The sequence below is a fragment of the Gymnogyps californianus genome, chromosome 7 (genome assembly GCF_018139145.2).
Source record: "Gymnogyps californianus isolate 813 chromosome 7, ASM1813914v2, whole genome shotgun sequence".
Classification (NCBI taxonomy): Eukaryota; Metazoa; Chordata; class Aves; order Accipitriformes; family Cathartidae; genus Gymnogyps; species Gymnogyps californianus.
Genome location: NC_059477.1, coordinates 20,125,390 through 20,140,838, shown reverse-complemented (window position 1 = coordinate 20,140,838; position 15,449 = coordinate 20,125,390). Strand labels below are relative to the sequence as shown.

At 36.7% G+C, this 15,449-nt stretch overlaps 1 protein-coding gene across 2 annotated transcripts in view; it reads right to left on the bottom strand.

Moving 5' to 3' along the window:
- OLA1 (Obg like ATPase 1) overlaps positions 1–15,449 on the bottom strand; it is a 106,014-nt gene that overhangs the window by 44,858 nt on the left and 45,707 nt on the right. For both annotated transcript variants that reach the window (XM_050900288.1, XM_050900290.1), the window contains one exon: positions 9,281–9,456. In XM_050900288.1, coding sequence (XP_050756245.1) covers positions 9,281–9,456 — 176 coding nt within the window. The remainder of the gene's footprint in view (positions 1–9,280; positions 9,457–15,449) is intronic.

Below are 15,449 nucleotides of genomic sequence, written 5' to 3'. Positions count from 1 at the left end.
GATTTCTGACTATATCCTTGGCAATATATTTAGCACATGTGAATACTTAGTATATTTAGCCATATGCAATACAGTGATTTTAATTTATGTCCTGCTCTCATTTTCCAAAGGCGGCAAGTAGTCAACCCACAAATGCTAAGCAGGACTTTCACAATAAGGCCCAACAGTATAAAATACCATAAAGAAATACATTTAAATTGCATTTAGGAGATTTACCAAGACATGCTTATGAGACACTACTGTGTAGAAAAATGTGCATACATTAATGAACTCTCTGGATGGATGATAGTAATGTGTGCCAATGCCAAATTCTTCTTACAGCATGAGGGACTAAACTGAAGCTTGAAAACTCACTTGCCTACTTGGCATCAGAGAATTGTGAGGTTTTTGTTGTAAATTAGCAGGGCATGTAATTAACTTCCGCAAATTTAATAAAGAAGTAAGCAGTTGTGAGGATTATCACTTCACACTTCAAAGTGCAAGTGAATTCTCTGTGATCCTGCAGGCAGTGCAAAAGTCTCTACTACTACAGAGAGTAACTGTGAGTACAGTAGGCTTTTTGCCCCCCACCAAGGGAGATGTTTCTGGGAAGTATGGAGTGTTTCTTAGCATTTTGTTTGTCCCCTTCAAGACTTCCAAGATATAATAACTGACCAGCTCCCTGTAAACACTTCAAAAGCAGTTAAATACTTTTTATTAAAATGTTTCAATTGTCCAAAATTCTGTCATTTTCACTGCTCTGCTCCTCAGAAAAGCTATAAGGAGTACCTAAAACGTTACCTGTAGCTCTAAGTTAGTTCCTCTCATTTCATACACAAGTCCAACAGCATAGCATATCAATAATGAAGGTAGTAGTGTATAATTAACATACTCAGACTTCCCTAAGGAATCTGGCTCAGTGACGTAAGGTATTTAATTCAAAAAACACTGCATACACTAAATAGAGTCAACACCACCTAACCAGTAGGTCTCAGAATGTAACTGTAAATAGAAAATCAAATGAGTGTGCTTCTGGTGGCACTCCAAACAAATTATTTGCATTTTGCAAGTTATCATCTTTCATCAACAGCCTAAAAAAGACCATGTTAATGACACAGATTCTGAGAATAGTAAATTACTAACAACATGAATCATGTGTGTAGTGACCAGAACTGCTAGACAGATTCAGTAAAAGCAAACAGTGTTTTTCAATACAATAAATTCAATTTCATATACTTGCTGAGTGGGGGACAAGGGAGGGTGGATACAGTGTTTACCAGGTAGAGGACTTTGCCCTTGTGAGAGTGACTGAGAAGACTTGAGGGTCACAAACAAGTGAACTGTACTGTAACTAAAAGACTAATATAGCCTATTTGTATACTCGAAGCTTAATGTCCAATGTGAATAATTCTACACTTAACTCTGTTGAAATACTGAAAAACTGGAGAAAAATAAGAGGTTTTGAAAAAAGTGCTTACACATGAAGACTCAGTGTGCTTAAATCTTATGCTTTTATTCTTATTGCATTTCATATATATATAATTAACAAAAAACTCACATAGTACAGGGTTTTTCATACTAGCATATAGAAATCAAATGGCTGAAAGTTGAAGCTTGACAAATACAGACTAAAGCTGCGTCTTACTTCTAAACAGTAAAGATAATTAATCACTGGCACAGCTTATGCAAGTTACAGTAATTTATCTCTAGCTAGAAAATATTTAAATAAAGGTTAATTATTTCCCCTAAGAGACAGATTCTATTTTAACGACAATTGTGAGAATTAAGCTGGGATATGCAAGAGATCAAACCAGATAATAATTAGTATTCCATCTGGCCTTCAGAATAGCTATGATGGTTTTTCAGATACAGATAGAGAACTATGCTATTTGAGGTAAAGAGTACTCACAACTAGTTAAATGGTGCTGCACCAAAAACAATTTATTGCGTACACACTGATTTCCTTGTTAACGCAAGGTGTACAGTGTGCACCATGCCCACAGTCCTTCCATTCATGGCTTTCCTTGGAAATCTTTTTCAGTTCTATTTAGCATAGCCTCAGCGCTCTGTTTTTCCTGGTCCTTTTCTAGCGATTTAAAAGAGCGAGGCTGAAGTGACAAAGTAAGAATTGATTATAAAAACAATGTTTAGAAACAGTGGTATTTTTAAAGGACAATTACGACAAATTTTGCAGTTTAAAAAAAGGCTAGATCATGTTTTTCAATTGTGTTAAGTGCTTAAATAAGCTGTAGCAGCTGGGTGCAAGAAAGAGAACAAGTCAGGTACTGCATCATCTGGAGTGACAATGAGCTCCTCTGTGGTACAAAACAATGTCTAATCTCTTACAATTCCCTTGCTCACTGACTTTAATAAAAATACAACGGGAGAAGTAATGGATTTAGGACATGTGTATTATCCTTTCTTCTACTCAATATCTTCTAACAGAGCCAGTACAAGCTGTACACGATATAAGATTTACTCAGAGCTAGATGCCAATAATGTTTATGAACCACAGCAAGTACTTTCACTCAAAACATCCTACAAGCATTCCAGGCAATGTAATTCATGTCAATAATCCCCAAATTCTCCTGTGTGGGTCATCCTTGTGGGTTCTAAGGCATTATACATAAAATGATATAGTCACTTGTAGCTTCTCAAAGAAAAAAGCAGGCAAGAATACAGAAAGCAGTCTATCTACAAGTGATTATTTTTAGCAGTTCAGAAATTCAGAACAGGGAAATTGCACTGAAAAGTAAAATGAAACATCTTCCGTAGAGTTCCACTAAACTTTTCTTACTGCATTAGTCTATACACACTTATTTACAAATAAATCCATGTGTGAATGCATTTGTTCTAGATGTGAATTAAGCCAATTGAAAAAGGTGTCTTTTTCAGAATACAACTACTCATATAGGGAGTTATTTTGGCCTGTATATACTAATTAAAAATTACACCATGGCTTGGATCTAGACATACCGACAGACACTATTTACAAAAGTAATTACTTTAAGCCACTGTTCAAATCTACACAGGAAAGATCAGCCTTGACAGAAAGTATTTAAGCATTGACTTCTCTTTGTCTACTGATAATACCAAAAGAAATCTAAACGTGTATTTACACATTACGTACTTTTAAGTCAGGCTTTAGTACCGATTAATTCACAAACATCTGCCATGAATATCTTCCTGTTACATTCAAAATGTTCTCCAGAATGAACTTTAATTTCCTCTAAATACCACATTAAGCACAGTAAATGGTCCACTAAAGATTTTAGGCATAATTATATGCATTAAGAATATAAATATTTTCTTGATTCCCTATGATTTAACATTTAAGTTACTAATTGTAACAGCCATCGGCAGAAAGTATGTCAGTGTACACACACGCTGCTCCTTTCCTTCCACCTCCAGTGGAACAAACTGGCCTCTCAAACTCTCCTCACAAAAGGAGACCAAAGAAACTGGCAAAAAACCCCCACCAAAACACAAAAAAACCAATTCATCACTGTATTTATCTTCAACTTGGAATGAAAGAAAGGTGAAAATTCCCAACTAACATCATCAGTTAGAGGAAATAAGAGTTCATCCATCTGTGAGAACTCTGGTGAGTGCTTGCAGCACAGTGTCAGGGAATTCTGCTCGGCGCCATCCCATTCATCAGAATATTGCAGGAAGGAAAGATTTTCACCCTGTTTTCACCTAGTATATATTGGTAATGAGAAGAAACCGAATCTACCAGTTCTCTGTTGTTTGTGAAGTATCTCCCACACCATATCAGTAATTTTAAATGAACAAAACCCCATCTTTCAAACAGTTACTGTATTATCAGGACAGGACCAAGACCTTAAATGGAAGGGAGGAGGCAGGAAGGGATTAAAGCTACTTAAAACATCATTAGGCAGATTTTGCTTTACTCCTCATAGTACATATATGCTGACAGATACTTATACTCTATGCCTATGGTCATTATATCAATTATTAGTTTATTGCCCATCACAGTAACAAAACAAAGCTTGATGCCTTTCTTGTAAGTTAAATATGCACTAGATGGTTCTTGTACCTTTAGATTAAAAAGGAGTCTCTAACTGTTCTCTTCATAATTGCAATTACTTTTGCTCTTACAAAACGTGTTTGATTTGAAAAACTAATCTTATTTTAAAATTGACAGGCTTTAACAATGGAATTCAGATATCTCGCAGGACTTGTAAAAGCACCCCTTTCAACTGAAAACTGGAAGTTCAAATGCAGTGAACATTGATCCTGACCTACTGTAAAAGCTGCCTTTCAACTGAAAATTGGAAGCTCAACACTGCGGACATTGATACTGACCTAAAGATTTTGTCTTCATATCACTAACGTCAGTAATCTGCGTGAACTCAACTATAAATAATATTCTTGTGGTCAGATATATAAGTCACAGTACCGTTACCACTAAGAATTATTCTGTGCTGGAATTCAAGATTCGGTGCCCTAACAAAGGGCTGAAGGAATAGCTGTCTACTGCAGAAGATCAGTCTCTAAGGACTAGAACTGAATCACGTGGGATGGGTAATGGAAGAGAAGCCTGCAATAATGTTCACTTAACTATATTATACTGTATTAACTTGAAGACTTTTGTCTCCAGGACTGAAAATCCCATAAATTAAAAAAAGATATATTTTTAAAACAAGTTTAAAATTTGTACATTCTGATCTATAAATTTGTACACATTTGAATTTTACTTTGAAACCTCCTGCTACCCAAAATGACAGATGAATAATAAGCTAATAATAAAATTGAACTCAATATCTTTCTCATGTCTCTGCAGATACCAGCACCAGACAGATTTAAAATATAAAATCAAAATTACTCTGATTGCTTTCTGAAATGGTATTCGCGCTGTTTTAATACATGCAAATAACAGGGGTATTTTTATTCTATAATATCTCTTTAGAAGGTTATAGCCAAAATAATATTTAAAGGTATACTGAGTCTGAAAGAATAGTACCGTTAGTAAAAGCAGACAGTCATTTCTAAGAAGGCAGTGAGAACACTTGCAAAACAGACAAAAATATACACGTGTAAAGGAAGCTATTCCAAGCCTATGTCAACATTATGTGTTGCTGATCTTGGACCATATTGTGCCATTGATTTTTAAGTAGAACTTGAAAATTATTTCCTTGATGGCTCCTTAACAGCAGTTAGCTATTTTATTTCTGCTGACAGGGGATTGAGAAATCAATTCTCTGAGAGACAGGACGAACAGTTAACACTATTCAACTGCAAAGCTGGGTCACTGCACAAAGGTGAACTTAGCAACTGTATGCAACGTGGGCTTACGCGAAGGAAAAATGATAATTAACAAGTTAGAACACAGGTGCGAGAAGGCGGGCAATCAAATACAAATCTCAGATTTAAGAACTGTTGACTGATACAGACTGACAATTTTCTTTTTTTCTCCTCCTAAACCTTTTGGAGATTTCAGACTATCAAGTTACGGTTGTGGAGGCTTACTGATAAAGAGAATCCTCTAAAGCAGACAATTCATTTTTATGAAATAAGAACAACGACTTCTACTTTCAACTAGGTTCCATGAAACACACAGTGAAATCCCCTTTGATGCGAACAATAAGTTTACACAGGTCACATGGAGATTATAGCCTCTCTGAAATCAGTAACTTTTCCTTAGCTTTCATATTAAGGTTATTTGTTATATTCAGCAAATTAACAAAGGAAAAACTTACTTGACTAAGATCAATATTATTTCTTTTCTTTCCTCACCTTCTTCTTTCCCTAACCTTACATAGTGTTCTTCCTCAATAGATCTCAAAGTGCTCTCAAAAAAAAGTGGAAAGAAATGAAAAATGCAATTCAAGTGCTAGATGTTTTTGTTCAGCAGGGGAAAGCAAGCCAGGGAAAGGTCTGAAAGGGATATAGGTAAGAAAGCTTGCAATATCTTTATCTGAATGAACCACAAACTTTCACAACTCTCAACCAGTTAAAACTCTTAAGAAATTCTCAAGTGTCTTTATCTTAAATTACTCCCAAAAGGATGGGACAAGAAAAATAATGAAAAAGAGAGACTAAAATTTTAACATTGTGCCTTAAAACCAAAACCAAAACCACCTACAAATACCAAGCTTTTCCCTTGTAAACTCCTAGTTTTCCTGAACGGGAAAAATGACTGGGAACACTCAGAGCACAGACAAGAGCCATTTGTTGCGCACCTCTGCTATGGAAAGAACAGAATATTAGCAATGGCTATGTATTATACTGGTAAATAATGTAAAAAGGCAAATCCTGAGAAGTTGTCTCCCAGCCCCTCCCTCCCCCTCCCTTTTTTTGAAGACAACCTGTTTGAAAAAAAGTATTTATTCCAGTCTATACTGTCTCTTAATGACTTTTCTGCCCTGGAAAGAGGAAGCCTTGAACAGTAGCTACAAGCTGCATGGAAACAACATTACAAATTGTGCTGGACAGGGAACTCTCTCTGTGCCCAACAAACTACCTGCAAAACACAACAGATTCGGGAAGTGCAAATGACCAAACAGCCAAAATACACTCCTAACATTTGGCTACTGCTTTAGGGAGGCATAATCTTTAACTTTTTTTTTTCCACCAATCCCATATGGTTTCTCTTCTAGACCCATAAGTCATTTACCGCACAGTTAATCATGCAGTATACTATATAAATGCAACCACAGGCCTTCTCTGCAACACAAACTGTTAAAGGAAAAGAGGCAAAGCAAACTGTACAGGACTGCCTCACAACCCAGTGGCTGAACATCTAAATAAACCCATCTAGTGGCTGGAAAAGCCCACGAATTGCTGTTACAGTCTTACAACTACACAAATCTATTTGTAGAAGCTGTGTAACTAGGCCTAAGGATTGATTTACAAGGAAAGAAAGGTAACCAGGCAGAGCTTTCACAGGCCTTTACCATTTAAAAAAGTCCATTTTACTAAGGTCTACTGTCTACCTTACAATTCAAGCATACAAGTCACAAAGGAAGACAAGCAAGAAGGTCCAAGATCAGCAGGACTCACAGAAGTGATGCCCCACAGCACTTCCCTGAAGAGATTCCCTAGGGACTGTAGTTCCTACGTGCAGCCTTTGTCTCAAGAGGAGCATTAATTTGTGCCTCTCCACTCTGTTCAGCCATCCCTTTCCATGAAACAAATGAATTTAATGCCTTTGAAACCTCTATTGTTGTTGACAAACTCAGCTAAGACCGGTCAAGTGTAACAGCTGTTACTGAGGACAAAACTGGAGGAGCAATACGACTTCAAGAACCTGATGTTTTCTCTCTCTGTTCATAAAAGATTAGAAAAACCAAGGAATGACGGGAAGTGTAAGTTACAAACACAAGATGACAAAGTAATTTTGACAGGTGAACTACAGATGAAGTAGTAGTTAGGAGACTGAAGGAAGAGGCAAAGAGAAGGATGAGAAACTGAAGGTGGGTGAAGACAGATTAATAATGCAGATCTTAAAGTTTTCTTTAATTAATTTAAATTGCATTTCTAGATTTTTTTATTTACTGTCTCCCTTGATTTGAGAATAATCTGACATTTTCTGTTTTCGAACACATACTAACTTCCTGTAGTTAAAAAATGAGTAAGAACAGCTCTGTCATACAACAGTAACTGTACCTACCACCCATTACAGTTACATGATGACTATTAAGAATTTTATTTAAAACACACTTCAGTTATGTCTCTTTGTAATCACAAAAGTGCTGACTTCTTCCTTAGCACAGGAAGAACATAAGAGTATGATATGAAACCCTCAAAGCATCCAGAGAGGTACACTCAAAAACTGGACAAGAACATCTCCATCACGAGGAGCCAAGCAAAGCTGTTTCCGAAGACAGCCACACAAGAAAGTAAGCGAGAAGAGCTCAAGACTGGGGCAGAACAGCATCACAACACTCCTCATTTTCATCATCTCATACCAATGTAAAATTTAGCCTTAGGCTGAACTTTGAATTCACTAGGGACAGGATTTTTGCTCACCCCTTTCTTTAAGATGAATTAAAAGGTGAAAGACTGTGTGGATGCTGTTTGAAACCGTAGGCATAAGCTGCACTGTTCCTCTAAGCAGGTGCAACCTTTTGTAAAAGATAAAAATCACTGCCTGCATGTACCAAAGGCTGGGTTGACACATGTCAGATAAGACCTTAAATGAAGCATACCTGCCTGCCTCTCTCTGGGCTTACGTGAAAGCCTTCAAATCATCCAACAATAGCTATTTTTTCTGGCTTAGACCAATCAGGGAACAAAATATTTTTCAAGCCAGACGAAGACTAGTTCTTCACCAACAGAAGCTACCAAAGAAGTGCTTTTTAACACTGCATCACGAAGATGAACATTTTCCAGAGGGATGTTCACTTTCAGTTCCTATTCACTTCCAAACACTAGGTAGGGCCAACAAATTTCATTGCACTTTAATGCTGATAAACTAAAGCACCAGCACTGATATGACAATGTTTTTCTTACTACTTGCTATCTAGAAAGCCATGGGAGAAAACAGTATTTTTTACTACTTAATTGTTAAGCATAAATAGTCTAATTCCACAGATACACTGCTGTAATAATTAGAGAATGCGCTTTATATACCACCTGAAATACTTACAGAAGATTAATGAAATAAAGAAAAATCAGTAACTAGACTACTGCCAAAGTGTAGCAGACTGAAAAGTCAAGTGGCAGTAAAATAATCATTTACAAAAATATACTTTGAAGTTGATAATTATTATACATTTCTAATTTACACAGAAACACCACTACTACCCTGCGATAATTGACCTCATTTAAGCAGCTTTCCACACCAACATTCTAAAATTAATTTCAACTAGCTGTCTTTATTTAACATGCACTAAAAGGCACAAAGTGCAACCACACCAAGAAAATATATTCACTTGGTGGCTACAGGAATACTAGTATCAACATCAGACTAGAACTTAACAGCAAGAATAATTCAGAAGTGACTCCTGCACTTTGAATTACAACTAAACGCTGATGTAAGTTTGACGAAGCATTGGCAATTCTCATATAAAGCTGTGTCAGCAAGAAAATAACAGTTAAATTTAAAAAATTACAGTTAGCTTTATCAGTGAAATCTTACACTGTCAACGCAGCAAATAATTCATTCTAGTAATTTTTCAACTCATAATAATAATTACTTTAAAATACACATAAAAATATTAGTAGTGTTTTGTCTTATACATGTGGGAGATCAATAACGAACCCCAACAATACAAAAATTTCAATTAAATACCAAGAGTACTTAATGACCTACTTTTATAGGTCATATACTTACATATTCAGGTTTTAATTTCTTGTCTCCTCCTCTTACAGCTACTTTTTCAAGCTTGTCTATACTCTGCATGATCAGCTCCTCATCTTTAAGTCGAAGTTCCTCATGTATTATTTCAATGTCACGAACAGGATCTACACTTCCTTCAACATGAGTGATATCATCATCTTCAAATGCTCCTAAAACAAAAGAACACTTAAATTACATATTAAGCTAAAAAGACAAGAAATATGTATTTACAACATACTATTAAGAGTCACAAGAGTCTGAGATGAAAAAGTAAAGCCAGTAGGTCTGTCATACTGCCCATATACAGTGTCACCTGCAATATTTTATATCATACTGTTTTAGTCTGTCTGTTAATTTACATATCAACTCCAGAATCCAAAGCTTTCTACAGATACATACAAAGCATAGCACTTTGCCATTTCAGGAGAGCTTTTAACACATCTTTAAGAGTTTCTTCTAAATAGGAACAGGCTAGAGCACTTTCCTGAAAATAGGTACCACTGTATTTAACAGTATCTAACCTAGCAGTAGCAAACATAGTAGCTAAATTGAACATCGCAGAACATTTGAATACACACAGTAATGACTGGAAGACTCATGGAAAGAAAACCTTACAAATCACCCTGGCAGCCCTCACTGGCTGACCAATTTTATGCATTAAGAAAAAAAGAAGTTCTAGACAAAGAATTCTGAAGTTCTGAATGACTCTTAGTGTTTCCAAGGGAAACAGGGCTTAGAAAAAAAGGCCTGAAATCATCTGGCAGACCTCGTCCCTGTTTCAATCTACTTTATCACTGTGGTTCTGACGGTGATTAGATAATGAACCACTCAGACACACAATTTACACAGCAGCTAATTTCATCGGCCTGATTTGAGGGTATGGTTTTTAGGGGGCCATCAAAGAAGCAGATGAAGGTGCATTTGTCATATATGAGTGACAACCATTCACACTATCTGAACAAAATGGTGCTGGCCCTTATTAGAAACACATGCTATTATCACATATTTAAAGTGCAGTTGAAGCCATAATTTCAAATTGCCAACTGGAAACATAAGGGTAAAACAACCAGATATTACTGAAGCATGTGTGCTGACTTCATGCCCTTCTGAAGACAATCTGGCAACATAATTCAACTAGGATTTAAATTATCAGATAAGCAGCATCACCAAAAAAACCCCACACACTCCCAAAATCAATACATATTTTAAAAATAAAAATATTAACAATTAAAATCAGTTTATTACTTATTCCTGGATCAATTTTCAGAGTATTTGCGTGCCTATCCTGTAACATTAAAGATATGCCTGAGAAATCAATCACAAAAATAATTTTAATATTACCAAAATGAAAATCAACTGATTTTTTACATGGGGGAAAAAAAAAACCCAGGGCATTTCTTGTACTAAATATAAGATAAGAAACAGGGTAAACTACAAACAATTCCTTAACTGGTATACAGAAAGTTGAGGTTCTTCGTTGTCATGCACATCTTAAACTTCATCTTTCCTTTTAACTTACTGAAAACAGTGGTTTTAGCAATAAAGATTTTACATCAAAACACACAGTACACAGGTTTAAAATGTTGTTGACAGTCAAATGTCAAAATCAGTTTCACGTAAACTTACGAAAAGTCTTTAAAACAGTCGTTACCAGAAGTTCCCTCCTATCCCATCAGCTGTCTCTCTCCAAAGATCATCAATGAGCTCCCTTGGTAGAGGGAAAATCACCTCAGCAATTGATCCAACTCTTGATGCTGGCCGTGATGGGAGAACAGGCTGCTCTGTCAAATTGAAACTCACTACACTAACCCATACCAATGCCAGGCAATAGGAAGAAAGAGATACTGTAGCCTTTGCCTTCCATAAACCCGAATCTGTGCACCTGACTCAATGGGACACGGGCTGTTCGGATGAACAAATACTAGAAAACATAATTTAACAGCTCTGTTGTGATTTACAAGGAAAATACTGAATAAAAAGGGGGGGGGAAAGTAGGAAGATGTCACCATACAGATCAAAGAAAAGTCTACCTGCCCAGCCTTTTCAACAGATGAGTAGTTGATGCAGCTGAAAAAGAAGTTTATCTTTCTTCCTCGTATCAAGAAAAAAGTGTCTGTTACCATCTAAATAACACCTTCAAGTTGTTTATATCTTCCTTCTGCATTTGGTGTCCATGGGTTTAAAAAATAAAAAACCCCCACATTGTTAAAGCCAGGGGAAAAGCTCCATGACTATAAAGATCTCACATTTAGGACATAAAAATAAAAAATAAAGTAAACAGCTTGTTTTGGTCTTAATGAAGAATGAAGTTTTTCTGAAAAAGCAAGCGTAAGGTGAATTCATCAGTAATAACAAAACACAGCTTATATATTAGTTATATTTTTCCATTTTCTTCAACAGTAAAATACTTCTCCAGCAATTATCTTCATTTCTTCACATCTTCCCATTCCTTTTCACAAAAAAATCCAGTTCTTTATTCATCCAAAATCAATTAATTCAGTGTAATTCCACCTCTATAAAACTGAATCTATACATTTCACCTTCATTCTCTTCTCAGTCCACTAAACGCTTTATCCCATGGACACTTCAACGTTCTGTCAGAGTTTGCTTTGAGTCTCCTCCTCCCATCAGCCATCCTCATGCCTGTGTCAGCAGCCATCCTGCAGCTCATTTAGGCAACATCGATGACAAGAGATCCATGTCTGGCAACAGGTGGTTGCTTGGTCAGGTAAGGAGCCCCTCTACTCAGCTGATGATTTCCCATTCAAGACAAATATTTAGCCTTCTCTCCTCCTCACTGGGTTGCCTGACTCTTCTCATGGAAGAAATGAACACTAGTTGCATATTCCGTTAAAACGTTGGATTTTGAGCTTGAATTTTCAATTCTACATTTAGAGAAAAAGTGCGTTTTCCTGACTTGGAAAGGAGAAAACCTATCAACAGATGTGCTGACAAAGGTCATACAATTCCCTTCTAAACAGATAGGAAATCCATTAAGTTAATCATGGCAGGTTTGGTTTTTTTTTTCCTTAAGTTATCAGGAACACTTAGAGGAGAGAAATTTAAATCTCTTCCCATTGAGACAGCCATAGTCCATAAGGAAGTGGTAGGTATAAGATTTTGTATACACAAAAGGCCAAACTGGCGTTCATGTCCAGATTTTGGCATAAACTGAGAGACTGTTCTTGATAAGCAACAGGCATTAAGCTTTATTTGTGAATCTCTTGTTTAGGGTTTGTCAATGCCGACTTCAGTCATCAATCTAAAACAGACCAGCCTCTGACTGACAACCTAGCCAGAAGCAAGACAATGGGATACTCAAGGAAGAAGGAAAGGAAAAGGGAGAGAGACACTGCTATGATGAAAGAGCCTTAGTTATAACTTAGTCTCAGTATCTGTGTGGGATGTATCTTGGGCAATTTGTTATGCCAGCCTCAAGCCTGCTTTGTAATGATGGTCTAGCACAAATCACATTGAGCATTGTAGGGAATTCAATTCTGGTCTGCGGAGCTGAATGCAGACTTAGCAAGCAAGAACTGGTGGTAACCTTAGGAATTAGGCTTTGTGCAAGAAATGAGATCTCTTGGAAAAGGTACAACTGTGAGAAATTAACCAAGTTAAACTATTAGAATAACGTTTTACTCAGTCCCTGTTTTAAAAAATAGTCTATATAAAAATGTAAAGTAGTAGGAAAAAATGGAGTTGTAAAACTGATTCAAGAAATAGGACATACCCGAAAATGTCTATATTATTTGCAATTTACAAAGACGAAGATAAGAACTATAATATTAATCTACAAATCTGACCTGATATAGATTGTTAACAGTATATTGCTATCTATTAATATGTCTCTCTGCCTTTGCTTTATTAGTGAGTGAAATTCCTCTGTCAAGCAAGGCCTTTAACTCTCTTTTGTTAGGGAAGATGATATGATAACCCCTTCTTCCCTCCAGCATACACAGCAGCAAAACAGAAAGCTCAAAGGCTCTATTTTAAAATATAACAAATAGGGGACTAAGAATGACATCACTGTCAAATTAAAGATAGCATAACACCTGTACGATGAACAAGATGCACAAGGTGGACACAGGCCATGAACCTTGAGTAAGCAGTAGTATAAGTAGTTGATATCGAGCACTATGTAGAAAAGCAGCCTGTTGAAAATAAAAAGGACCCACTAAAATATGCTGAATTGGAAGAAGCAGGGAGGATGGGAGGTAGGTCTTGAGATGCAAGATGACAGCAAACAGATGAGAGTTTTTGAAGTTTTCTGAAGGAACAGGTAATATTATCTTGGGTATCGTGCAGAAGAAGAATACCAATTAGTTTATGGACATGTAGCGCTCTGAAGAAAGCAAATGAAAAATAAACATTGACAAAGAAATGCTGATATTGGCTTGGCTGATACCAATCACTGATTACAACAGAATCAGTGAGTAAAAATAATGAGAGGGAGAAAAGGAGATCTGGTAGTCTTGTTTTGATCTCAAGCTGATTACTAGCTTGAGAGAGCTTGCTAGAAAAATGAGGGAGGAAAGGTTCCCTGAAATCATACCAACAGGGCATCCGGGTGAGGAAGAAAAGGACTAGAATGGGATAGTTGCAGAAGAACAGAGAGTGCAAACACGGTCACCTGTCAGAGGTAAAATCCATTCTGATTATGAGCTGTGTTTAAATACGGTGAACCTCAAACACAATGTGTCTGTCGTCTTATTGACATAATGAGGGTTCAACTTCTGTAAATATGAGGGACCTTTCCAAGGTCAGAAATTTGTCTACACACTATCCTCTGCAGCATACTCACACCTGCCAGGCTACTGAGCAATATGGTCTAGCTTCCAAAGTTTTCATTAAAAAAGATCAGTTTTTTCAAACTTGTGCTAAAAAATTTGTCTTAAAAAAACCCATGTTGTGATATTTTGGAATTTCATCAAACAATAAACTGATCTAACTATGCCACTTTATCTATTTACTTATTATTTCCGGGGGGGGGGGGGGGACGGACGACGACCACCCACTAATTTAAAAAGATACTTAATATGAAGTCCAAAACTAGCCATACCACTGCATTCTCAAGACAGTATGACCTATGGACAATGACTTTCTCCAATGAACATAATGAAAATCTGTTGTTCTTCCCATGTCTTCATCAGCTGCATTTGCTTTTAGAACAGAAGGACTCGGCATTTCTCAAACTTTACCCCAAACCACAGCACCTTGCTTTTGCCTACTTCCCAAAGTTATACTGCCTGTGCTCCAAAACTGCCCTCCTCCTACTACAGGAAACTATAGCATACCACTATAAGAGAAAAAAGGAATCAGTTTACCATATGGTGAGGAAAATATAGATACCTAAAATAGACTTACTCAAGAATCTCCCCAAAGAAGCATCTGTTTGTCAACAACTAAGCTAAGCATACAGCAATACAGAAAGGCCAACTGGGAAACCCTAATCAGTAATTTCATTATTTAAAAAACTGATTACGACTTTTCTGGCGTCTCGTGCATCCCACCAGAGGTAAAGTATATTTTTAATCAGAAGTTAGTCAAAAGCAAGTTGAACGGAATCCACCTCTTATATTTAAGTATCCTACCTATAAGCCTTTTTTCAAATAATCTCCCAGAAAATGCTGATGGATTTGCAGTCTAGTTTGAAAGATACACCCCTGCCACTTCTTTTTGTGCAAAAGAACAAAGACTACAGAGTTGGAAACATCAAGCTTGCTGTAAGTAAACAAATCTGCTGTGGTAAATTCCCATAATGTTTTAATGGCATGCAGGTATTGCTATTAAGACAAGGCAAGTATTTAGACACGAAAATAGTAAAGCATAACACAGCAGCACAATTCATTTTGCCATCTAACAGTACGAAAAGTAATGACTTAACCTGAAGTTACCAGAAATGAGGAGCTTGGAAACTATCACTGCCACATTCAGCTCCCTCTTCTGTTGCCAGTGGGCCCAAACCTAAAGGATTCTTCAGTTGCAGGGAAGGATTTATCTTTGGCTGAGCACTTTATCTGGGCTGTTTGGGTCCAAGTGTGGTGGGCCCAAAAATATTTTAAAAGCAGCACTGAAGAAGTAATGCGGTGATAGCTGGTTCTACATTTTGCTTTCAAGTGATACTAGATAAAAAAGATCCAGAAAACTGAATGACTGGCTG